This window comes from Pristiophorus japonicus, chromosome 15, assembly GCF_044704955.1.
Source record: "Pristiophorus japonicus isolate sPriJap1 chromosome 15, sPriJap1.hap1, whole genome shotgun sequence".
Classification (NCBI taxonomy): domain Eukaryota; kingdom Metazoa; phylum Chordata; class Chondrichthyes; family Pristiophoridae; genus Pristiophorus; species Pristiophorus japonicus.
Window position 1 is genome coordinate 13,954,986 of NC_091991.1, and position 24,638 is coordinate 13,979,623.

At 49.7% G+C, this 24,638-nt stretch overlaps 2 protein-coding genes across 4 annotated transcripts in view; one reads left to right on the top strand and one right to left on the bottom strand.

The window, feature by feature from the left end:
* pwp1 (PWP1 homolog, endonuclein) overlaps nucleotides 1-24,638 on the top strand; it is a 53,075-nt gene that overhangs the window by 1,006 nt on the left and 27,431 nt on the right. Inside the window, exons 3-9 of one of the 3 annotated variants that reach the window (XM_070900174.1) lie at nucleotides 83-256; nucleotides 1,739-1,824; nucleotides 3,494-3,590; nucleotides 4,494-4,604; nucleotides 7,099-7,226; nucleotides 8,523-8,593; nucleotides 9,652-9,748. In XM_070900174.1, coding sequence (XP_070756275.1) covers nucleotides 83-256; nucleotides 1,739-1,824; nucleotides 3,494-3,590; nucleotides 4,494-4,604; nucleotides 7,099-7,226; nucleotides 8,523-8,593; nucleotides 9,652-9,748 — 764 coding nt within the window. Of the gene's footprint in view, nucleotides 1-78; nucleotides 257-1,738; nucleotides 1,825-3,493; nucleotides 3,591-4,493; nucleotides 4,605-7,098; nucleotides 7,227-8,522; nucleotides 8,594-9,651; nucleotides 9,749-24,638 lie in introns of those variants that run through there. The other 2 variants (XR_011596725.1, XM_070900173.1) reach the window with 2 other exon arrangements.
* Nucleotides 10,563-11,546, bottom strand: LOC139281330 (complement C1q tumor necrosis factor-related protein 4-like). The gene has a single exon (XM_070901492.1). It carries the CDS (start codon nucleotides 11,517-11,519, stop codon nucleotides 10,563-10,565), a length of 957 nt encoding a protein of 318 aa, XP_070757593.1. The 5' UTR covers nucleotides 11,520-11,546.

Sequence of the window (24,638 nt, forward strand, 5' to 3'; positions counted from 1 at the left end):
GGGACAAGCGGGAGAATGTTCGAGCTCGGGGCCTGCCGGTAAACGCACTAAACGGCATGGGTTTGTTTCCAGAGCCCAGGAGGAGGGGAGGAACAGGCGGTGGAAAGGAATGAGGACGAGCTGATGGATGGAACACGCAATCCCGTCTCTCGTGATTCCGAGACGCTGGAAGCCCGGGGAGAAGAGGAAGAGGAGCAGGAGCAGGATGATGATAGTCTGGCAGAATATGGCCTCGATGGCTATGATGAGGAGGAAGGTGAGGGGGTGAGGAGAGGAGGGAGGTCAGGGTTAGCGGGGGGGGTGAGGGCGGTGATTGCTCTGTGTCAGCTGCTCTAACCTACAATGGTATCGTTCCTCACTTACATCGATCCAATCACAACATTCCGTGTCTATAAAATCCTACAGTGTTTGCTGCAATGAGTTTCTGCAGGGATGTGAAAGCTTTCATTTGCTTTATTTGAGAGAAATTCATTTCTTAAAAATATCGCTTATGCACAAAGTAAAACTTAACAGTTTTAAGACATCGAATGTTCCAGGAGAGAAACAGGCCATTCAGCCCATCGGGAACAGGACTGAGGGAGAGGGGGTATGAGAGGGGATGTGTGAGGGGATGTGTGAGGGGCTGAATGGGGACAGAGGGAGGGGATGTATGAGGGGCAGTACTGAGGGAGTACCGCACTGTCGAAGGGGCAGTACTGAGGGAGTGCTGCACCTGGCGGAGAAGCAGTACTGAGGGAGTGCTGCACCTGGCGGAGAAGCAGTGCTGAGGGAGCGCTGCACTGTCGAAGGGGCAGTGCTGAGGGAGCGCTGCACTGTCGGAGGGGCAGTGCTGAGGGAGCGCTGCACTGTCGGAGGGGCAGTGCTGAGGGAGCGCTGCACTGTCGGAGGGCAGTGCTGAGGGAGCGCTGCACTGTCGGAGGGGCAGTGCTGAGGGAGCGCTGCACTGTCGGAGGGGCAGTGCTGAGGGAGCGCTGCACTGTCGGAGGGGCAGTGCTGAGGGAGCGCTGCACTGTCGGAGGGGCAGTGCTGAGGGAGCGCTGCACTGTCGGAGAGGCAGTATTGAGGGAGTGTTGCACTGTCTTTCGAATGAGATGTTAAACCAAAGCCCCTTTCGTGCTCTCAGGTGGTCGTAAAAGTTCCCATGGCACTATTTCAAATAAGAGCAGAGGAGTTATACCCTGTGCCCTGAAGCCAATATTTGCAACTTATTCAATATCACTAAAACAGATTATCTGGTCGTGATCACATTTGTGGGAGCTTGTTGTGCGCAAATTGGCTGCCGCATTTCCCACGTTACAACAGTGACTGCACTTCATAAAGTACTTCATTAGCTGTAAAGTGCTTTGAGACATCCGGTGGTTGTGAAAGGCGCTATAGAAATGCATGCCTTTTTCTGTCTCCTTTAAAGCGAGACACGAATTTTGCATGGACTGTGCGGGATTCTCGGAGCATCGTGTTGCATCGAGAATCTGACCAGGTCTGTCTGCACAGATCCCTTCAGTCACGGCCCAAACCAAATACTTCACCACCATCTCTGATGGAAATAATCGAGAGCTTTGCAGATTTAATAACGTTTGATCAGTGAAATAGGAAGTAGTCTACTTGTGACCCGATGTTTGCCCGGGTACTGGAGTTGGACATTGTTTAATGAATGGTGTTTGAGCAACGCACAGCCCTGGAACCAATTAACTTTGTGTGGTCGAACCTTTTTTTAAATAATGACTGACTTTGTGTGCAGGCGGTGTGAATCTCGGCGACAGTCTGGGCGGGCTGACGGTTTACGCGAGCAACGAGGATGACCCGTACGTCACTCTTAAAAATACAGTGAGTTGGACTGGGACTCTGCTCGGAATTATTCTGTCCTTCCATCCCCTCCCCGATCCTTTGTCTTAATGACATTCTTTCCAGGAGTGTCTTGAGTAAGATCCTCCTTTTTGGGGTCTTTTATTGACGTTGACCCAAATTGATAGCAGAGATTAAATCTTTATTTTTTGATTTTATTCTGTACAGTCAAGGATCAACAGTCCTTACTGTGTCTGAAGCAGCGGTGACAGCATAAAGCTTCATCATACTGCCCGCTGTGCCTTGGGTAACAGTCGTGGTCGCAGTTCTCTGGCCCCTCCGGCACGGCCACTGTCGCTATCCTCACCCCCGGGGGTCCCACACCCTGCAGCCCACACTCCGCTATCCTCGCTCCCGGGGGTCCCACGCCCTGCGGCACGGCCCACAGTCGTTATCCTCACCCCCAGGGGTCCTACACCCTCCAGCCCACACTCCGCTATCCTCACTCCCGGGGGTCCCACACCCTGCGGCATGGCCCACAGTCGCTATCCTCACCCCCGGGGGTCCCACACCCTGCGGCCCACACTCCGCTATCCTCGCTCCCGGGGGTCCCACACCCTGCGGCACGGCCCACAGTCGTTATCCTCACCCCCAGGGGTCCTACACCCTCCGGCCCATAGTCGCTATCCTCACTCCCGGGGGTCCCACACCCTGCGGCACGGCCCACCGTCGCTATCCTCACCTCCGGGGGTCCCACACCCTGCGGTCCACACTCAGCTATCCTCACCCCCGGGGGTCCCGCACCCTGCGGCCCACAGTCGCTATCCTCACCCCCGGGGGTCCCACACCCTGCGGCACGGCCCACAGTCCGTTATCCTCACCTCCAGGGGTCCCACACCCTGCGGTCCACACTCAGCTATCCTCACCCCCGGGGGGTCCCACACCCTGCGGCACGGCCCACACTCCGCTATCCTCACCCTCCGAGTGTCAGGCTCCAGTCTTTAACCCTTACTGAGATCACCTTTCTATACCTTTTCCATTCAAACCTATGGAGTCCCACGGAACCAATCACTGACTTACACTTAATCGTCTCCCAAAAGTACTTCATTGGCTGTAAAGTGCTTTGAGACAACCTGTGGTCATCAAAGGCGCTATATAAATGCAAGTCTTTCTTTCTTCCCTTTATTTTCATAGGGTCTCCTGTATTACCTGACCTTACCCCGGTTCATTCTTGCGTGTTACCCACAAAGCTATTTTTAAACAAAACATTCATTTTTTAAGTCTTGTGTAGACCCTTTCCTTATGCTACCTTATCAGTCTCTTTTCCCTGGTTGCATAGATTCCAGCCCCAGCTGCCTCTTGTTTCACTCGAGTTAGTATAACTCCCATCTTTCCAAGGTCTGCATCTCCGTGTCCGTCAGTTCCGATGCTCGATTGTCTGCGTCACTTTGTTACCGTTGGTCAAGATTGCTTACTTTCCCATCTACCCTTGCTGCAAGCTGGTTATGATTGGTTTATTTGCTTTGCTAGCTAATTCTGATTGTGTGTGTTTATATAAAGTTAGTATTAATAAGCAAATCAATGAGTTAATTAATAAGGGAATGAGCTGTAATCAGACACGTGTAGTGTTTAACGTGTAGATTGAATGCCTGCTGATCTCGAGCTCCGTGCTGGCGTAACTCGAAACTTAAACTCCCAATTTATGTTGTAGGACCAGTATGAAGATGAAGATTTCAGAATCAAACCCAGTGATAATCTGATCATGGTGGGGAAAGCAGACAAGGATTGCTGCAGCCTAGAGATATACGGTGAGATTGCTAGTAAAGCCCTTTAAATATCCGATTATACGGAGAAATTTTCCAGTTGTATCTCTGGTGCAGCTACTGGTGTGGGCCAGTATCGGACAAGGTGAGATGGTCTGGGAGAGGTGATGTAATTACCGCTGGCCTGAGACCGTCTCACATGTGCGTTTTAAGCAGGTGGGCATACACAGAGTGGAGAACGCTGTCCCAGCCACTCCTCTTCTCAATCATTACATGTATTCGACTGCGTCTGTGCAAAGCTCTGCTCGTTCCCGCCGTGTGGCGCTGCATCACATCATTCCTGGTCCCAAGGTATTGTTTAATGATCGGGATTTGTGCAGGAGGGGAGAGGGGTGCGGGGACGGGGAGTGTGGGGGGGGTGGATGGAATGGAGTGGGGAGTGCAGAGCTCTGATTTACTGTGGTGACCTGTGAATGTAGATTGCGGGAGATGCAGTGTCGGGGTGGGGGGGGGGGGGTGGTTGGGGGGGGCTTGTGATGTAGATTGCGGTGTTTGGGGGGGGGGGGGGGCTTGTGATGTAGGTTGCGGTGTTGTGGGGTGGGGGGAGCGCGGGGTGAACCTGTGCTATAGAGTACGGGCGGTGTCGGGGAGGGGGGGGAAGGAACGTGGGGAGGGGAGGGGGGTGGGGAGAAGGAAGGGGGACAGTGGGGAGGAAGGAAAGCACGGGGAGGGGGAGCGGGGAAGTGTAGTGGTGGGGGGAGGGGAGTGGGTGGGAGCCTGTGCTGTAGAGTACGGGCGATGTGATGTCGTGTGGGGGGGGGGGGGGGAGAGTGATGCGGGGGTAGCCTGTGCTGTAGAGTGGTGGCGGGGGTGTAGAACCCTTTTGCTGATGAACGTTCCTCGATGCCGGTTATCACTGTTTGACCCACAATGCGTTGTTTCTTCCAGTTCACAACCAGGAGGAGCAGTCCCAATACGTTCATCACGACTTGCTGCTTCCGGCCTACCCCCTGTGCATCGAGTGGCTCAACTTCCATCCTGACCCAGAAACACCAACAGGTAGGTGGGCCACACGTGGTCATCCGCATGCTTTGTACGAACTGTACTGGAACGTTCCGGTGAGTCGGTGCCGCTCAATCCCAGGCAGGAGGCCGTGGCCCACGTGGAGAGTGAAGGGAAATTGGAGATTAGTCTCCTGGAGCCCGAGCCCCTCCCCCTCCCCGAGCCGTACCCAGCTCCCGGAGCCTGGCTGCAGTGGTGTTGGCAGAACCCAGGGTGGTGAGGGGAGCGGAGCTCTGGTTAACGTGCTGCGTTTAATTGTGACGGAGATTATGGAAAGTGCAGCAACTTCACCATCTATTCAAGCTGCACCCTCCCGAGTGCCTGGTGTCCCCACATTGCTCTCCCTTCCGCCGTTGGCTGCTCGTTCAGTCACACTGCTCTTGGCACCCATTCCCAGCGCCTTGCTTTTACTAATCTTCAGGACATTTGGTCATTTTCCCCCCCACACCCCGAAACACCCGATAGTCACTTGGCCAGTTTGCTACGGTGCAGTTACAGAGGAACAGAAGGAGCCCGTTCAGCCCCTCGAGCCTATGCTGCCATTCAGTGAGTTTATGACTGACCTGCGTTTTAACCCCATCCACCCGACTTGGCTCCATATCCCTTAATAACCCCGTCTAGCAAAAATCTATCGCTCTCAGATTTAAAATGATTAATTGAGCCAGCATCTACAGTTTTTTTTTGTGGGCGAGAGTTACACATTTCTACCATTATGTGAAAAAGTGTTTCACAACTTCTCTCCTGAATGGCCTGGATCCGATGTGTCCCTTTGAAGCAGTTCTGAAGTGTCCACGACCAGATTCACAGGGTTTCCCACATTGATACTCGGAGATGGGATATTGCAGCGATATTGCCATCAGGCTCATTACTTTCAGGAGGACTGGTGCGTCATAACGAACCCTGTGCTGTGCCTGTGTCTGACCCTGTGATGTGGGGGGGGGGGGGTGGGGGTGCGTGTGAGAGGGTCTGTGTCTGACCTAGGGGTGGGGGGTGGTCTGTACCTGTGGTGTGGGGGGGGGGGGGGTGGTGGTTCTGTCTGTCCCTATGATGAGGGGGTTGGGGGGGTCTGTACCTGTGATGTTGGGGAGGGGGGGGGTCTGTACCTGTGACGTGGGGGGGGGGTCTGTACCTGTGATGTTCGGGAGGGGGGGGTCTGTCTGCCCCTGTGATGGGGGGGGGGGGGAGGGGGTCTGTCCCTGTGATGTGGGAGGGGTCTGTATCTGTGACGTGAGGTGGGGGTCTGTACCTGTGATGTTGGGGAGGGGGGAGCTCTGTACCTGTGATGTGGGGGCGGGGGTCTGTCTGTCCCTGTGATGGGGGGAGGGGGTCTGCCCCTGTGATGTGGGGGGTGGGAGGGGTCTGTATCTGTGGGCAGGCTGTGTGTGAGCTCAGTGACCTCGGCATTCTGCGTGTGGCTGTAATTCCCATCTTTTTGGTGGTGGATAGCAATGTTCCCTCTAATTCTGTCCCGTGAGTGGTCCCTTTAAATCTGTCCTATGTGTGATCCCTTTAAGTCTGCTGTGCCCCACTTGCGCGGTGTTTTCCAGCTGCCGGGACCTCGCAATCGATGTGTGGCCGGGGAGCGTTGGTGGATATTAATCCCAGCCATTCTGTCCCAGCTTTCCATTCTGTTGTCACATACACCTGCTGGAGGTTAGACTTTGGCCTGCTATTCGGGGATTCCATGTAACCCAGATCACAAGACCCGAGCTTGTGCCCATGGAAACGGTTACAGAAGCCGACACTAATTCTGCGCGCACCATTGCAAGTCCAGCTCTCCAGTCCAGCATTGTTGGTATTCTCCTGCTTTTATTTGCCTCTTGCACAGAAATTACAGCAGGGAAACAGGCCAGTCGGCCCATGCAGTCCGTGTTGGGGCATACCCCCCCCCCCCACAGCCGCAGCGTCATCATCCCATGTACCCGCCCTGGATCCCCTTTCCTGCAACACCCTCTCTAATTCTTCATTGTGACCTGGTCTTTGCTTTAATCACTGACGCTGGGAGTGAATGCCACAGCCTCGCAACCCGCTGTGTAAAAGGTCTCTCCTGCTCTCTGTCCCACATCTCTTGCACTTAATCTTGTCTCCACGTCCCCTGGTTCTAGACCCATTAACCATGGAAACAGTCTGTTTCTATCTACTCAGTCCCATCCCTTCATCATTTTACACACCTTATTCATTCACCATTATCTCCTTTATTCAAATGAGCACAGCCCCAATTTTTCAGCCTTAATTTGTATCAGTATTTCCTGACACGGGCTCAATGCCACTGACTCCGTCCACACTGTTCCCTCTATGTTTCCCCTTCTCTTTTTCTTCTTTCTTGATCCTTTTATTCCTTTGCGGAACTCAAACTTTCGTACATTTTGCCACTTTATCATAACTTTAAAAACTTCTTTGGACTTGTTTGTGTTGCCACGTGTTTAAAGCCTGTTGCGGAGTAGCTGAGAGTCCTGTTGCGCCCGCCCCTGACCATATTCTCTCTCTCTAGGGAATTACGCTGCCGTGGGGAACATGACACCCGTGATCGACGTGTGGAACCTGGACCTGGTCGATTGTCTCGAGCCAGTCTTCAGTCTGGGAAACAAAAAGGCAAAGAAAAAGAAGAAAGGGAAAAAGGTATTGAGTGGCCGAGAGTTCCTGTGAGAGTATTTGCTCCGTGTTGCTGCTTGTTAACATAAGAACATAAGAAATCGGAGCAGGAGTCAGCCACCTGGCCCCTCGAGCCTGCTCCCCCATTCAATAAGACCATGGCTGATCTGATCATGGACTCAGCTCCACGTCCCTGCCTGTTCCCCATAACCCTTTATTCCCTTATCGCTCAAAAATCTGTCTATCTCCGTCTTAAATATATTCAATAACCCAGCTTCCACAGCTCTCTGGGGCAGAGAATTCCATAGATTTACAACCCTCTGGGAGAAGAAATTCCTCCTCAAGTCAGTTTTAAATGGGCAGCCCCTTATTCTGAGACTATGTCCCCTAGTTTTAGTTTCCCCTACGAGTGGAAATATCTTCTCTGCATCCACCTTCGTTATCTTATATGCTTCGATAAGATCACCTCTCATTCTTCTGAACTCCATTGTGTATAGGCTCAACGTATCCTCATAAGTCAACCCCCTCATCTCCGGAATCAACCTAGTGAACCTTCTCTGACTGACTGGCCAATACAGAGCCTGTCCTGCAGCAAGTGTTTCCACTTGTGGGGAAGAGCATAACTAGAGGCCATCAATATAAGATAGTCACCTAGAAATCCAATAGGGAATTCAGGAGAAACTTCTTTACCCAGAGAGTGGTGAGAATGTGGAACTCGCTACCACAGGGAGTGGTTGAATCGAATAGTATCGATGCATTTAAGGGGAGGCTAGACAAGCATATGAGGGAGAAGGGAATAGAGGGTTATGCTGATAGATTTAGGTGAGGAAAGACTGAAGGAGGCTCGAGTGGAGCATAAACGCCGGCATAGACTGGTTGGACCAAATGGCCTGTTTCTGTGCCGTATATCCGATGTAATACTGTGTAAAAACATTACGCGATTATGCGAGTCCACAAGCAGTTGTGACCTCGCCACAACACCGTATATAAGCGATAGTGAGGGGGAGGCTGGCAGCACAGACCACCTCCCTGCCCTTTCCCACTCTGTCTTTCCCCCAGCCCAGACGAAGGTCCTTTAATGTTTACACGGGTGATCCTGATACCTCCCCATTGCGACCACCATGCTGTTCTCCAACATGGGCTGTTTCAGCAGGGGCAGAGCCTGTTGTTTCCTGATGGTATGTGTAGGCAGTTTAACTGTTCGCTCGGACAATTGGATAGTCTGGAACGCTCGGGACACTGCTGTCTCCACAGTCTTTGCAGCGAATCAGTCGATTAGAAGTAACACTGAGAATTCTCATCAATGCTAACTGATTATTTCAGAGTGCAGAGGAAGGAGAGCAGGAGGGACATACTGATGCAGTTCTCGACCTTTCCTGGAACAAGCATATCAGGTAAGACTCGCTGCCACTCTACCGCATGCTTTTTAAGGATGTTCAAATTGTGATGTAGAGAAGCAGAATAAATGTGAGCAACGGCCCCTCCCCAGGCACTGGCTCCCCCATCCGTCCACCTGCCCCTCCCACCCTGCGCTGGCCCACTGTCCTGTCCCCTCCGTAATGCCCCCCCCCGCACTGGCCCCTTGTCTCTTCCCCCCCCCCACCCATGGCCTCACTGGCACCCTGTTCTCCCCCCGTCCCCTGCACCGCGCCCCCTGTGTGTGTGTGTCCCGCCGCACTGCCCCCCGCCTCACTGGCCCCCTGTTTTCACCCCCACCCTGCACACTAGCCCCCTGTCATCGTCCCCCCAGTGCACTGGCCCCCTGTCCATTCCCCCCCGTCTCCTGCACTGTCCCCCACCCAGTAATGCCCCTCGCCCCACCCCCAGCATTGCCCCCTGTCACAGGCAGCACTCGCTCAGTCTCACCACAAGCCGTCGGTGATTGTTATGATTTTTTTTTTTAAGCTGCGATTATAATGAGATACCGTTGCATAACTTCATAACTTTTATTTTTGTTCAAGCATTTGTGTAGAATATTAGTGTGATTCCCTGTGTTGCTACTCACTCCTCCACTAGTGTGGGCCGATCAGGGGAATTAGAGAAGCTGCAGTCTAACCAGCTGCCACCAGATGGTGCTGTTGGTTTATTTTCCTACTCTTGCCTGGTTTACTGCTAGTAACTAGAGAGGAAGTGGGCTGTGTACTGCTCGTAACTAGCTAGGAGAGAGGAAATGGGCAGGTTAGTTCTAGTAACTAGCGAGGAAGTGTATGATTGGCCCATGCACGCCTCGTGTTCACAGCGCTGACCCTCTGGTGATTGTAAGTCTGGAAGCAAGTGGTTTCTGGTTGTTATTTCCCAAGAGTCCTTTGTTGATGGACTAAACATGAGGTTGAGCAGAAATGAAGAATAATCGAATGCATGGTTGCCTTTTGCTGAATTGCTGAAGGACAGAGAGGCGTCAGCATTTGAAGCCCTCAATGCTGCTAACTGAATGTTGTCTGTTGCACACTAGGACTGTTCTGGCCAGTGCGTCTGCGGACAAGTCCGTCATTCTCTGGGATATGTCACAGAAGAAAGCCGTGACGAATCTCTCTTCACATACAGACAAGGTAAGCTGAAACATAGCCTTCCCTTTCAGTACCACTAGCATCTGGAGCCAGAGTCACTGAGTCCCCAACTCCTTAACTGACCTTTCCACAAACCAGGGGTTCTGCTGTCTAGTCTGCGTAGCAATTAACCTTTAAATTATCTCAGCCAACCAGAACTAGCAGCTTTAAAGGGACATCTGAGTAAACTGCTCTCTGTACTGCTGAGTACGACGCTTGTCCATCCACCATTTAATCACTCCACCATTGGCGGCCATGCCTTCAGCTGCCTGGGCCCTAAGCTCTGGAATTCCCTCCCTAAACCTCTCCGCACCTTTCCCCTCCTTTAAGACGCTGCTTAAAACCTACCTCTTTGGCCAAGCTTTTGGTCACCTGTCCTAATGTCTCTTTCTGTGGCTCGGTGTTTATTTTTGTTGGACAATTGCTCCTGTGAAGTGCCCTGGGCCATTTTCCTAAATTAAAGGTGCTATATAAATGCAAGATGTTGAAAAGCTGTATGTAGGCCTGACCAGTGAGTCTCCAGGTCAAACCTTTAGCAGTGTTTAATACTGCTCAAGTTATTTTATAAGAGAGCGTAATCACAGATTTTTTCTGTACTCTATCCCAGCAACGCTACATTGTTCCAACAATAACATGAGATAACTCTGAGAACTAATTACTAAAACAGGTGGTACAAAACTGCGAACAAAGGTAGCTTGCAGCAATTAAAATCCAACAGGATTTGCGCTGTGCTGAGCAATGGTGTCGTCCACTTTCACTGCAGATGTTTGGAATGAAAGCTGAGTTTGATGGTAATTATTACGGTGCAGGCGAGGGTCTAGCACGGCCGTGTGGACCCACGACTCTTTAGGATGTTTGTGTCTGGGTAGACAAGGAACCCGGTGAAGGTGACGTACTTGCCGTGGTTGCTGTACAAAGCAAAGCGCTGGTGCTGCTGACTGTACAGCCACACTCTGTCCCCAGTTCCCAGCCACAGCATTACACTCTGACTTTGCATCTCCCGGCGCCCAGAGTCGTCTTCATCGAAAATCATGGCCTGCACCTCACTCAGGTTTTTCATCAGCTTGACCGAAATGGCCTTAAAGGGATGCTTCCCAACGTTGAAGGCGAAGTAGTAGGCGCCTGGGATCTGGCACGTGAAGAAGCCACTCAGCTTGTTAAAGTGTTTGCCGATATTGATGTATTCCACGTCGAAGGTCACCGCTTGGTGCTGCAGGGTCTCCGTACTCTCCCCCAGCAGTGACCTCGTCCTGGCGACTGAGAATGCTGAACGAAGAGTGTCCGCTGGCTGAGGCGCTGTTTGTCGGCTCACAGAGCATCTGTTTGCTTTGGGTTTAGCAGTGGAGTGGGAACAGTTGGAGGTAGTGGGGATAGAAGGCAGGCTGTTGGCCAGCCAATAGGGGGACAGCTCTGCGTAGACTAGGTAGCCAGTGAAGGTTGTGTATGGCCCTGCGTTACTGTACAAAGCATACTTTGAGCTGCCATGGAGGAGCAGCCAGACACTGTCGCCTATGCCTAACTTCAACATCAGGCTCTGGCTCTGCACTTTGCGATTCTTGTGCCGATCCTCATCGAATGCAGTCGCCTGCACTTCATGCCCATTTTTCATCAGCATGACTGACAGCATCTTTTTGGGATACTTTCCAACTGTGAAGGCGAAATAATAAGCCCCAGGAATTCTGCATACCAGCCTGCCTGTGTCCGGGCGGAAGTCGTTCCCAATATTGACCAAGAGCTTGTCAAATGTAACTGCTTTCTGGAGACCTCCCAGCATGCTGCTGGTCCTGACGGCGGAGAATGCGGATTGGTCGTTGAGACTGGAGCTGTAACCAATCACTGCTGGAACTGCCCGACGGGAAAGAGATTCCAGAGCCCCGATCAGCAACACGAACCTCAGAAAGGCCATTTCCTCCTGAAAAGAGACATGGATTGGAATTGAGGAGGATGGGAAATAAATGTTGGGAAATCTAACAGTCGATTGGCTGCGATTGCTCTGATCACTTTCACAAGCTTCAGCTGTGACCAGAAGGAAGTGAACAAGCCAGGAACCACTGCATGTTGCGAAGGTGCATTGTAACCGTGCCTGTTTCTAATTCTTAAATATCTTGAGAGAGATTTGCAATCATGTAATGTTTTTACACAGGATTACATAGGTTATACGACACAGAAACAGGCCTTTTGGCCCAACCAGTCCATGCCGGCGTTTGTGCTCCATTTGGGCCTCTGCCCGTTTTTCATCGTCTAAATCTATTAGCATAACCCTCTATTCCCTTTTCCCTCATCTGTACTATTCACTGCAACCACTCCCTGTAGTAGCGAGTTCCACATTCTCACTGCTCTCTGGGTAAAGAAGTTTCTTCTGAATTCCCTATTGGATTTCTTGGTGACTATCTTATATTGATGGCCTCTAGTTGTGCTCTTCTCCACAAGTGGAAACATTCTCTCTATTCACTCTGTCAAAATCTTTCATAAGTTTAAAGACCTCTATTAGGTCACCCCTCAGCCTTCTCTTTCCAAGAGGAAAGAGACCCAGCCTGTTCATCCTTTCCTGATAGGTATCCCCTCGCATTTCTGAGATCATCTTTGTCAATCTTTTTTGCATCCTCTCCAGTGCCTCTATATCTTCCTTATAATAATGGGGACCAGAACTGTACACAGTACTCCAAGTGCGTTCTCACCAAGATTCGATACAGGTTAGCATAACTTCTCTACTTTTTAATGGGAGTCGGGGCGAACTCCCCACTGGCTGGAGTCATACCTAACACGAAGAAAGATAGTTGTAATTGTTGGAGGTCAATCATCTCAGCCCCAGGACATTGCTGCAGGAGTTCCTCAGGGCAATGTCCTAGGCCCAACAATCCTCAGCTGCTTCATCAATGACCTTCCCTCCATCATAGGGTAAGAAGTGGGGATGTTCGCTGATGAGTGCACAGTGTTCAGTTCCATTCGCAACTCCTCATTTAATGAAGCAGTCCATGCCCGCATGCAGCAAGACCTGGATGACATTCAGGCTTGGGCTTATAAATGACAAGTAACATTCATGCCACACAAGTGCCAGGCAATGACTATCTCCAACAAGCGAGAGTCTGACCACTTCCCCTTGGCATTACCATTGCCAAATCCCCCCCACCATCAACATCCTGGGGGGTCACTATTGACCAGAAACTTAACTGGACCAGCCACATAAATACTGTGGCTACGTCAGAGGCTGGGTATTCTGCGGCGAGTGTCTCACCTCCTGACTCCCCAAAGCTTTTCCACCATCTACAAGGCACAAGCCACGAGTGTGATGGAACACTCATCAATTGCCTGGATGAATGCAGCTTCAACAACACACTAGAAGCTCGACATCATCCAGGACAAAGCAGCTTGCTTGATTGGCACCCCATCCAACACCCTTAAACATTCACTCCCTCCACCACTGTGGCTGCAGTGTGTACCATCTACAAGATGCACTGCAGCAACTCGCCAAGGCTTCTTCGGCAGCACCTCCCAAACTCGCGACCTCTACCACCTAGAAGGACAAGGGCAGCAGGCGCATAGGAACACCATCACCTCCAAGTTCCCCCCCTAAGTCACACACCATCCTGACTTGGAAATACATCGTCGTTCCTTCATCGTCACTGAATCAAAGTCTTGGAACACCCTCCCTAACAGCACTGTGGGAGCACCTTCACCACACGGACTGTAGCGGTTCAAGAAGGCGGCTCACCACCACCTTCTCGAGGGAACTTCGGGACGGCCCACGTCCCATGAACGAATAAAAAAAAATCAATTCTGTCCCTCTAGAAATAAACCCCAGTGCTTGGTTTGCTTTTTTATGGCCTTATTAAATTGCATCACTACATTTAGTGATTTGTGTATTTGTACATCCAAATCAATTAACTCCTCTACCCCATTTAGATTCCTATTTTCCAAGTAGTGCGTGACCTCCTTATTTTTCTTACCAAAATGTAATACCTCAGATTTATCTGTGTTGAATTTCATTTGCCAATTATATTCTGCAAATTTATTAATGTCATCTTATAATTCGTTGCAGTCCTCCTCAGTATTGATTCATCCCTCCCCCCCACCCCAATTTGATGGTCATCCACAAATTTAGAAATTGTGTTTTTGATTCTAAAGTCCAAATCGTTATTATAAATTGCGAACAGTGGTCCCAGCTCTGATCCTTGTGGAACAACATTACCCACCTTCTGCCACTGTGAATAGTTACCTTTCACCCCTACTTTCTGTCTTGAAGCCAGCTAGCTATCCATTCTGCTACTTGTCCCAACTCTGATTCTCTGACCTTGTTCATCGGTCTATTCCGGGGTACCTTACAAGAACCTAAGAAATAGGAACAGGAGTAGGCCATACAGCCCCTCGAGCCTGCTCCATCATTCAATAAGATGATGGCTGATCTGATCATGGGCTCAGCTCCACTTCCCCGCCCGCTCCTCATTACCCCTTATCGTTTAAGACACTGTCTATTTCTGTCTTAAATTTATTCAATGTTCCAGCTTCCACAGCTCTCTGAGGCAGTGAATTCCACAGATTTACACTCAGAGAAGAAATTTCTCCATATCTCAGTTTTAAATGGACGGCTCCTTATTCTAAGGTCATGCCCTCTAGTTCTAGTCTCCCCCATCAGTGGAAACGTCCTCTCTGCATCCACCTTGTCAAGCCCCCTCATAATCTTATACATTTCGATAAGATCACCTCTCATTCTTCTGAATTCCAATGAGTAGAGGCCCACCTACTCAACCTTTCCTCATAAGTCAACCCCCTCATCCCCGGAATCAACCTAGTGAACCTTCTCTGAACTGCCTCCAAAGCAAGTATACCCTTTCGTAATTATGGAAACCAAAACTGCACGCAGTATTCCAGGTGTGGCCTCACCAATACCGTATATAACTGTAGTAAGACTTCCCTGCTTTTATATTCCATCCCCTTTGCAATAAAGGCCAAAATTCCATTGGTCTTCCTGATCACTTGCTGTACCTGCATACTAACCTTTTGTGTTTCATGCACAAGTACCCTCAGGTCCCGCTGTACTGCGGCACTGAAAGCCTTTTGGAAATCTAGATAAATTACATCTATTGCGTTACCCTTGTCCACTCTCTCTGTTTAACAGAACAAAGTTCTGAATTTACGGCAGAATTTGTTTTTTGAAGTATTCTTGTTTCTAATTGGCACAGGATGTGTTTTATTCAAACAGTGGGATTTTTAATTGTGAGATTACACTCTGGGTATGTTTGCACAGCTGCCAGTGAAGGACACGTCCCACAGAGGTATGGTGTGAAATAGTGGGCGATTTTAACCCTACCCACCCAGCAGGTATCAGCTGTGTGGCCGACTAAAACCCCCACCCCTGGGTTATTCACCGAAATCTGCTGGGATCTCACCACAGGCCAGGCGGGGACCCTCACAGGTTCACATCACGTCCCGATGGCAGCATCGCAGCCCAACTTGTGAGTCTAACTGGGGCCTGAGCCGGGAAACACATTGGCTTTCCTGCCAGGTGAAGGGCCGGGGCCAGGAGAGACCCAAGACGCGGGTCTTTCCTTGTGTGGCGAGACCCCCTGGGTGGGAAGTTGGCCAGTGGGGTTTAAGTGAGGCCCCGCAGAGTAGCGAGTGAGTTTCCTGCTCCCACTCAACACCCAAAACCCACCCGCAGTTCAAATTGGGGCCAGATCTTAGAAACGTCTCCGTGTTTCAAAATGCTGAATAATATAATGCTATAAATGAAAAGTACCAATGAATGTCGGCACACCACCAACCCAAAGATAAAACCATGGGACATCAGCGGCCTGCCTCTGTGACAATGTGTAGACACACACGGGCACACACACGACAGCTGGTTTGGGCAGTGTATTAAGATGCTCAAGCATAATCCCTGAAGTAACTGAACAGCTCACGCGCTATTGGCGGGGTGGGAGGACTTAAGGCGGTGTTAGAATGTTGTACTGTGTTCTGTGGGAGTTATTATTCTATTTGTTTTTAAGGACCTTGAATATCTTTAACTTATGGGGAGGCGGGTGTTCCTTCTGACAGTGGAAGTGTCCCTTGGGGAACTTGCAAACTATGTCGACAGATCTCAAAGGCAAAATGGTATGTTCTGGATATTGTAGCCAGTCTGAACCGTGATGTGGGTGCACTTGTTACGAGCAGTGCGTCTCTCATTCATGTTTTATACATGACCAGCTTGCACAGAACATTGAGGAAGACTCTATATCCGTCAATGGGGAATTCTACATCAGATAGTCTTTCTGCAGTATATTTTGTGAAGCAAGGTTAGTACAATCAATAGAAACATAGAAAATAGGTGCAGGAGTAGGCCATTCGGCCCTTCTAGCCTGCACCGCCATTCAATGAGTTCATGGCTGAACATGCAACTTCAGTACCCCATTCCTGCTTTCTCACCATACCCCTTGATTCCGCTAGTAGTAAGGACTTCATCTAACTCCTTTTTGAATATATTTAGTGAATTGGCCTCAACAACTTTCTGTGGTAGAGAATTCCACAGGTTCACCACTCTCTGGGTGAAGAAATTCCTCCTCATCTCGGTCCTAAATGGCTTCCCCCTTATCCTTAGACTGTGACCCCTGGTTCTGGACTTCCCCAACATTGGGAACATTCTTCTTGCATCTAACCCGTCTAACCCCGTCAGAATTTTAAACGTTTCTATGAGGTCCCCTCTCATTCTTCTGAACTCCAGTGAATACAAGCCCAGTTGATCCAGTCTTTCTTGATAGGTCAGTCCCGCCATCCCTGGAATCAGTCTGGTGAACCTTCGCTGCACTCCCTCAATAGCAAGAATGTCCTTCCTCAGGTTAGGAGACCAAAACTGTACACAATACTCCAGGTGTGGCCTCACCAAGGCCCTGTACAATTGTAGCAACACCTCCCTGCCCCTGTACTCAAATCCCCTCGCTATGAAGGCCAACATGCCATTTGCTTTCTTAACCGCCTGCTGTACCTGCATGCCAACCTTCAATGACTGATGTACCATGACACCCAGGTCTCTTTGCACCTCCCCTTTTCCTAATCTGTCACCATTCAGATAATAGTCTGTCTCTCTGTTTTTACCACCAAAGTGGATAACCTCACATTTATCCACATTATACTTCATCTGCCATGCATTTGCCCACTCACCTAACCTATTCAAGTCGCTCTGCAGCCTCATAGCATCCTCCTTGCAGCTCACACTGCCACCCAACTTAGTGTCATCTGCAAATTTGGAGATACTACATTTAATCCCCTCGTCTAAATCATTAATGTACAGTGTAAACAGCTGGGGCCCCAGCACAGAACCTTGCGGTACCCCACTAGTCACTGCCTGCCATTCTGAAAAGTCCCCATTTACTCCTACTCTTTGCTTCCTGTCTGACAACCAGTTCTCAATCCATGTCAGCACACTACCCCCAATCCCATGTGCTTTAACTTTGCACATTAATCTCTTGTGTGGGACCTTGTCGAAAGCCTTCTGAAAGTCCAAATATACCACATCAACTGGTTCTCCCTTGTCCACTCTACTGGAAACATCCTCAAAAAATTCCAGAAGATTTGTCGAGCATGATTTCCCTTTCACAAATCCATGCTGACTTGGACCTATCATATTACCTCTTTCCAAATGCACTGCTATGACATCCTTAATAATTGATTCCATCATTTTACCCACTACCGATGTCAGGCTGACCGGTCTATAATTCCCTGTTTTCTCTCTCCCTCCTTTTTTAAAAAGTGGGGTTACATTGGCTACCCTCCACTCCATAGGAACTGATCCAGAGTCAATGGAATGTTGGAAAATGACTGTCAATGCATCCACTATTTCCAAGGCCACCTCCTTAAGTACTCTGGGATGCAGTCCATCAGGCCCTGGGGATTTATCGGCCTTCAATCCCATCAATTTCCCCAACACAATTTCCCGACTAATAAAGATTTCCCTCAGTTCCTCCTCCTTACTAGACCCTCCGACCCCTTTTATATCCGGAAGGTTGTTGGTGTCCTCCTCAGTGAATACCGAACCAAAGTACTTGTTCAATTGGTCCGCCATTTCTTTGTTCCCCGTTATGACTTACCCTGATTCTGACTGCAGGGGACGTATGTTTGTCTTTACTAACCTTTTTCTCTTTACATATCTATAGAAACTTTTGCAATCCGTCTTAATGTTCCCTGCAAGCTTCTTCTCGTACTCCATTTTCCCTGCCCTAAATCAAACCCTTTGTCCTCCTCTGCTGAGTTCTAAATTTCTCCCAGTCCCCGGGTTCGCTGCTATTTCTGGCCAATTTGTATGCCACTTCCTTGGCTTTAATGCTATCCCTGATTTCCCTAGATAGCCACGGTTGAGCCACCTTCCCTTTTTTATTCACAATGCTTCATTCCCATCGCATCTCTCCTCTTCAGAGCTCTGTTACTGGCCTGTACCTCCGACCTGCCCATCATTCCCAGCAAACACTGAACACCGACACAAACTCCAGGAGCTGTGCTCATTGTGCTGCCACCTCCAATTCCATTTACAGTTTGCAAAGGCGGCCAAGACCCAACTCAGTCCCTCAAATATTTCTCCAATTCTCCCTCGAACATACCCCATTGCTTCCAGGACAGTCTATTGCACACCTTTACCACACTCTGTGTCAGGTAGGTAGGCCTGCTCCTTCTGAGCCCAGCCCATGTCCTGCCGAGTCTGCCACACCCGCAAGCATCTTATTGGGTTTCAATTTATCAGTTCCTTCAAGAAGCTTGAATAATCTCCCCTGAACCTTCTCTCTTGCTGCACAAACAGTCCCAGCCTCTTCATTCTCCAGGTTTGTAACGTAATGTGTAAATAATGGATGCCTTCTATCAGTTAATGTAAAAGAAAATATTTTTCTGGTAATCTAAACATCTTTTTTGGAATTCTTTGACCTACTTTAGTAACTGGGGCCGATCACGTCCACAGTTGTCACCTTGCAGCGACATTAGAGTGAGGGCAGAGAATTTATACAGCGATCGGTACTGTGGCTCTTTGGGCCGGTTCCAAGGCCAGTGAATTGAACCTGTTTGTCCCGTGCCGAGTCCCCGAGGCAGCCTGTCCCATAGATTGGCTCCTTGCTCACTGAAATATTGTTTCCGGGGATTAGTTTTGAATTTTCCTCTCCGAGCACAGGCCGTGACTTCTGGTTCTGCTGTTCTGGACACGGCGAGGCAGCAAGTCGTGGTCGACATTATCCAATCCCTTTTAGAATCCTAAAAACCGCAATCGCATCCCCCTCGCGTCTCCCTCAAACCGTTCACTGGGTTAGCTGCTGCTGGACTCAAATCCTTTCAAGTAGCAATGCTGCAGGTTTATTTGTCACTGAGTGTCTATGTGCCCTGTTTAACCCTCCAATGTTTACTGGGCTGGAAACTAAAGCTGTGGCTCCACTCTGCAAGCAATCCGGTATCTGGCTATAAATATAAAGTAAGCGCAAATTAAATATAAATCCTGCAGTATTTATAAAAAGTAAATGTACTTACGAAACAGATCAGCCGGGTTTTGATCCTTGAAGCTGTGGGTTATAAATATTGTGTAATGGAGGTACAGACCTGTCTGATTTAAGCTTCAAGTTGCTGCAGGTGAGTGAGCTCAAGGTCAGTGCTGTTTGTTTGCAAGTTCCTGGTGTTTCTCTGTCAGGTGCAGTTCTGTGTGCGCTGGTTACTATTTGAATGTTTAGTAGCAGTGAATAAAAGGTGCCATGTACCATTAAGAATGAGGATCAGCAGATTAAACAGCCAGAAGCCTTGTTAGTCCATCAGACAGACTGTGTTCCAACAGATCATCGTCAGCAATGGGTGGGGGTCTGTGTTTGTGAGACTCTGTTGCCAGCACCAGTACCACAGGTCTTGATGCAATAACAGAAATTTTAAGATTAAGATCATCATAAATTAAGCTGCTTCCTTTTTAAAAAAAAAAAATATATTTTCTGCTGAGCATAATTGTTATATTCACAGCAAGGTTGCCATGTTGTTAAATCATACACTGTCTGGTGTTCAGGGACTGTGGGAGTGATTGTTACTGGGTTAATAATCCAGGAATCATGAGTTCCAATCCCACCAGGGCAGTTTGAGAATTTGAATTCAGTTTCAAAAATAAATCTGAAAATAAAAAGCCAGTCTCAGTAAAAGTAACCATGAAGCTGTGGGATTGTTGTAAAAACCCATCTGGTTCACTGGTGTCCCTTTAGGGAAGGAAACCTGCCACCCTTATCCGGTCTGGGCCTATATGTGACTCCAGTCCCACACCAATATGGTTGACTCTTAACTGCCCTCTGAAGTGGCCCCTCAGTTGTATCAAACTCACGAGCAGCGGTTCAAGTCAGTGGCCCACCATCACTGGGCAACTAGGGATGGGCAATAAATGCCAGAGACGCCCACATTCTGAGAATTATATGTTTTTTAAATCACTTGCTGCCTTTGTCTTAAGTTGTGCACTTTGACCTTGTCTGGTATACCTTGGATTGGTGAAAGAGATTTCATTCCAGCCTCAGGGAGCCCCCGAGTGGTAGTAAAGGTTGCGGCAGTAAATAAATTCCTGTTTTATAATGAGCCAATCTGTTTGGGTTTGTGGTTAATGGACTTTAGTTGGATGCGTGTGCGAAATGTGTGGCGCTGTTTTAGTGAACTAACAGCATTGTTAAAACGACATGTGATGTCGGAACTAATCAAGCTGATTGAAGGCTGTCCTGCGGAGTTAACCACTTTCCGTCGATCTCTATTGTCTTGTTCTTCTGAGCACAGGGAAAACGCGGAAAGATTAGCTGATTCCTCGTTTCCGGTGACCCGGAACACTGGCCAGCTATAAATGGGCTTCAGAGCAATCGCTTTCATCCATGCTCTGATCCCCACTGAGTGTAATTACTGGCTGCTGTCCGCCACAATAGTTTGTCCATCAACCATCAGAGCGAGCCTCAAGCTGGATCTCCCACTTGTTCTGCAAATGTGTGGTTTTGGGGATATGCGAATGTTGGGCGCTGCTCGGTGAGGCCCTGTGGAGCGTGACCGCTGTTTGTTTCTCTCACTGGAGCGAGTGAGGCATGTTACAGCCAGGAGCTGTAAATCGGCAGCTGTAAACAATCTTGTGTTCATTTAAATGTCGTCATCATCATGGGAGTCCCTCAGAGTCGAGGATGACTTGCTTCCACACTAGAAATTAGTTCTCAGGTGACTGAATGCGGGACCTACAGTCTCTGTCACAGGTGGGGCAAACGGTGTTTGGAGGGACGGGTGGGTGGGGTGCCATGCGCTCCTTCCGCTGTCGACGCTTGGCTTCAGCTTGCTCTCGGCGAAGAGACTCGAGGTTTTCAGTACCTTCCCGGGCGGTCTTGGGCCAGGGATTCCCAGGTGTCGGTGGGGTTGTTACATTTTTTCAAAGAGGCTTTGAGGGGGTCCTTGAAGCAGTTCCTCCGCCCACCTGGGGCTCGCTTGCCGTGTTGGAGCTCCGAGTAGAGCGCTTGTTTTGGGAGTCTCGTGTCGGGCATACGGGTGATGTGGCCCGTCCAGCGGAGCAGTCCACTGGTCAGTGCTTCAGTGCTGGGGATATTGGCCTGAGCGAGGACACTGACGTTGGTTAGATTCGCAGGATCTTGCGGAGGCAGCATTGGTGGTACTTCTCCATGTTTTGAGCTGCCTGCTGTACATAGTCCATGTCTCTGAACCATATAGAAGAGCGGGTATCACTACTGCTCTGTAGACCATGAGCTTGCTGCCGGGTTTGAGGTCCTGGTCTTCAAACGCTCTCTTCCTCAGGTGACCTCGTCATCGATGTCTGCCCTTGTTGACGGGCTCCCGAGATATGGAAAGTGGTCCACGTTGTTCAAGGCCGCGCCGTGGATTTTGATAACCAGGGGGCAATGCTGTGTGACGGGGTCAGGTTGGTAGAGGACCTTTGTCTTACGGATGTTTCGTGTAAGGCCCATGCTCTCATGGAGCAGGCTTGAGGGGCTAGATGGCCTACTCCTGTTCCTAATTCTTATGTTCATACGCCTCGGAGAAGGTGTTGACGATGACTTGGTGTTCGGCCCCGAGTGTGCGCAGACGCAGGCGTCGTCTGCGTACTGTCGTTCGATCACGGAGGATGGGGTGACCTTGGATCTGGCCTGGAGGCGGCGGAGGTTGAATAGATTCCCGTTTGTCCTGTAATTTAAGCTCCACTCCAGCGGGGAGCTTGTCGAGGTGAGATGGAGTATTGCAGCGAGGAAGATCGAGAAGAGCGTTGTTGTGATGATACAGCCTTGTTTGACCCCAGTCTGAACGTGGAATGGGTCTGTGGTGGTCATTGGTCAGGATCACTGCTTGCATGTCATCGTGGAGCAGATGGAAATCGTGCCAAAACTTTTGAGAGCAGCCGAATCTGAAGAGGACGCTCGAAAATCCCTCACTGTTGGCAATTTCGAAGGCTTTTGTGAGGTTGAAGGCGGCCATGTACAAGGGTTGCTGCATTTCTCTTGTATCTGCCATGCGGTGAAGATCATGTCCATTGTGCCCCTTAGTGGGCGAAATCCGCATTGCGACTCTGGGAGGAGTTCTTCAGCCACAGGAAGAAGGCATAAAAACATAAGAAATAGGAGCAGGACTAGGCCATTTGGCCCCTCGAGCCTGCTCCGCCATTTAATAAGATCATGGCTGATCTGATCATGGACTCGGCTCCATTTCTCTGCCCGCTCCCCATGACCCTTTACTCCCTTATATCTCAAAAATCTGTCTATCTCCACCTTAAATATATTCAATGGCCCAGCCTCCACAGCTCTCGGACAGAGAATTCCATAGATTTACAACCCTCTGAGAGAAGAAATTCCTCCTCATCTCAGTTTTAAATGGGCGGCCCCTTATTCTGTCCCCTTGTTTTAGTTTCCCCTATGAGTGGAAATATCCTCTCTGCATCCACCTTGTCGAGCCCCCTCATTATCTCATGTTTCAATAAGATCATATCTCATTCTTCTGAACTCCAATGTGTATAGGCTCGACCTATCTTCATAAGTCAACCCCCTCATCTCCGGAATCAACCCAGTGAACCTTCTCTGAACAGCCTCCAATGCAAGTATATCCTTCCTTAAATACGGAGATCAAAACTGTATGCAGTACTCCAGGTGTGGTCTTACCAATACCCTGTACAGTTGCAGCAGGACTTCTCTGCTTTTATACTCCATCCCCCTTGCAATAAAGGCCAACATTCCATTTGCCTTCCTGATTACTTGCTGTACCTGCATACTAACTTTTTGTGTTTCATTCACAAGGACCCCCAGGTCCCTCTGTACTGCAGCACTTTGCAATTTTTCTCCATTTAAATTATAATTTGCTTTTCTATTATTTCTGGCAAAGTGGATAACCTCACATTTTTCCACATTATCCTACATCTGCCAAATTTTTGCCCACTCACTTAGCCTGTCTATATCCCTTTGCAGATTTTTTGCGTCCTCCTCACAATTTGCTCTCCCACCCATCTTTGTATCATCAGCAAACTTGGCTACATTACACTCGGTCCCTTCAGCCAAGTCATTAATATAGATTGTAAATAGTTGAGGACCCAGCACCGATCCCTGTGGCACCCCACTAGTCACTGCCAACCGGAAAATGACCCATTTATCCCGACTCTATGTTTTCTGTTTGTTAGCCAATCCTCTAGAGGATTCTTGCGATGACTTTCCTGGTGGTCGACAGCAGGGAGATTCCTCTGTAGTTACCGCAGTCGGACTTGTCAACTTTCTTGAAGATGGTCACGATTACTGTGTCTCTTGAGACCTCCTGGCATGATCTTCTCCTTCCAGATAAGAGAGATGAGGTCATGGATCCATGCCAGTAGTGCTTCTCAGCCATATTTTAGTGCTTCGGCGGGAATTTCATCTGCTCCTGATGCCTTGTTGTTCTTCTGTTGTCGGATGGCCTTTTTAACCTCATGCCGGGCTGGGGTTGTGCTGAGATGGTGGTGGGTGGCATGTTGTGGGATGGAGTCGAGGGCACTGACGTCGAAGACAGAGTCTAAGTTGAGGAGATCCTCGAAGTGCTCCTTCCAGCGGGCACTGACTGCCTCTCTGTCCTTGATGAGCATCTCTCCGTTCTTGGCCAGTAGTGGTGTAGGGCCTTGGGTGCTTGGGCCGTAGGTCGTCTTGATATCGCTGAAGAATCCTCGCACGTCGTGGTTGTCGGCTAGCTGCTGGATTTCCAGGGCATTTTCCACCCACCATCTGTTCTTTTGGTCACGGGTTTTCTGTTGGACCTTGGCCTTCAGACGTCTGTAGAGCTGCTTTCTTGCCCTTGAGTTGTGTTGCTGCTTCCAGTCCAAGAATGCCTTGCACTTGTGGCATATTAGCTCCTGGTCGTTCTCGTCGAACCAGTCTTGGTGTTTCCTGGTTGAGTGACCGAGCGTCTCTTCACAGATGCTGACTATGGAAGCCTTGAGTGTTGACCAGGCACTGTGGACACTCTGCGTCTCTGGGTCACTGGGAGTTGTCAGGTTGGTAGCGAGGTGCTGGCTGATTAGGGCTTTCTTAGCAGGGTCTCAGTGCTCCGGCGTTGATTTTCCTGTGGCATTGTTTCTGTTGCCGTCACTGTTTTGGGGCAATGTTGATGGTGATGACACAACGAATTTGGCGGTGGTCCATCCAGCAGTCGTCAGCTTTTGTCATGGCGCGGATGATGCACACGTCTTTGCGGTCCCTCGCTCGAACGATGATGTAGTCCAGCAGGTGCCAGTGCTTGAAGCGAGAGTGTGCCATGAAGCTTTCTATTTGTCCTTCTGACGGAACAGGGCATTAGTTATGACGAGACCGTGTTCTCAGCATTTCGTCAGGAGGATGTTGGCATTGGAGTTGGCTTTCCCTACTCCCCCTCCCCCCCCCCCCCCCCCCCCTCTGCCGATCACACCTCCACAGAGGTCTCTGTCCTTTCCAACCCT

Bases quoted from the DNA above. Each gene is read 5' to 3' on its own strand.
- LOC139281330 (XM_070901492.1), bottom strand. From the start codon at position 11,519: ATGCTGGGAGGTCTCCAGAAAGCAGTTACATTTGACAAGCTCTTGGTC.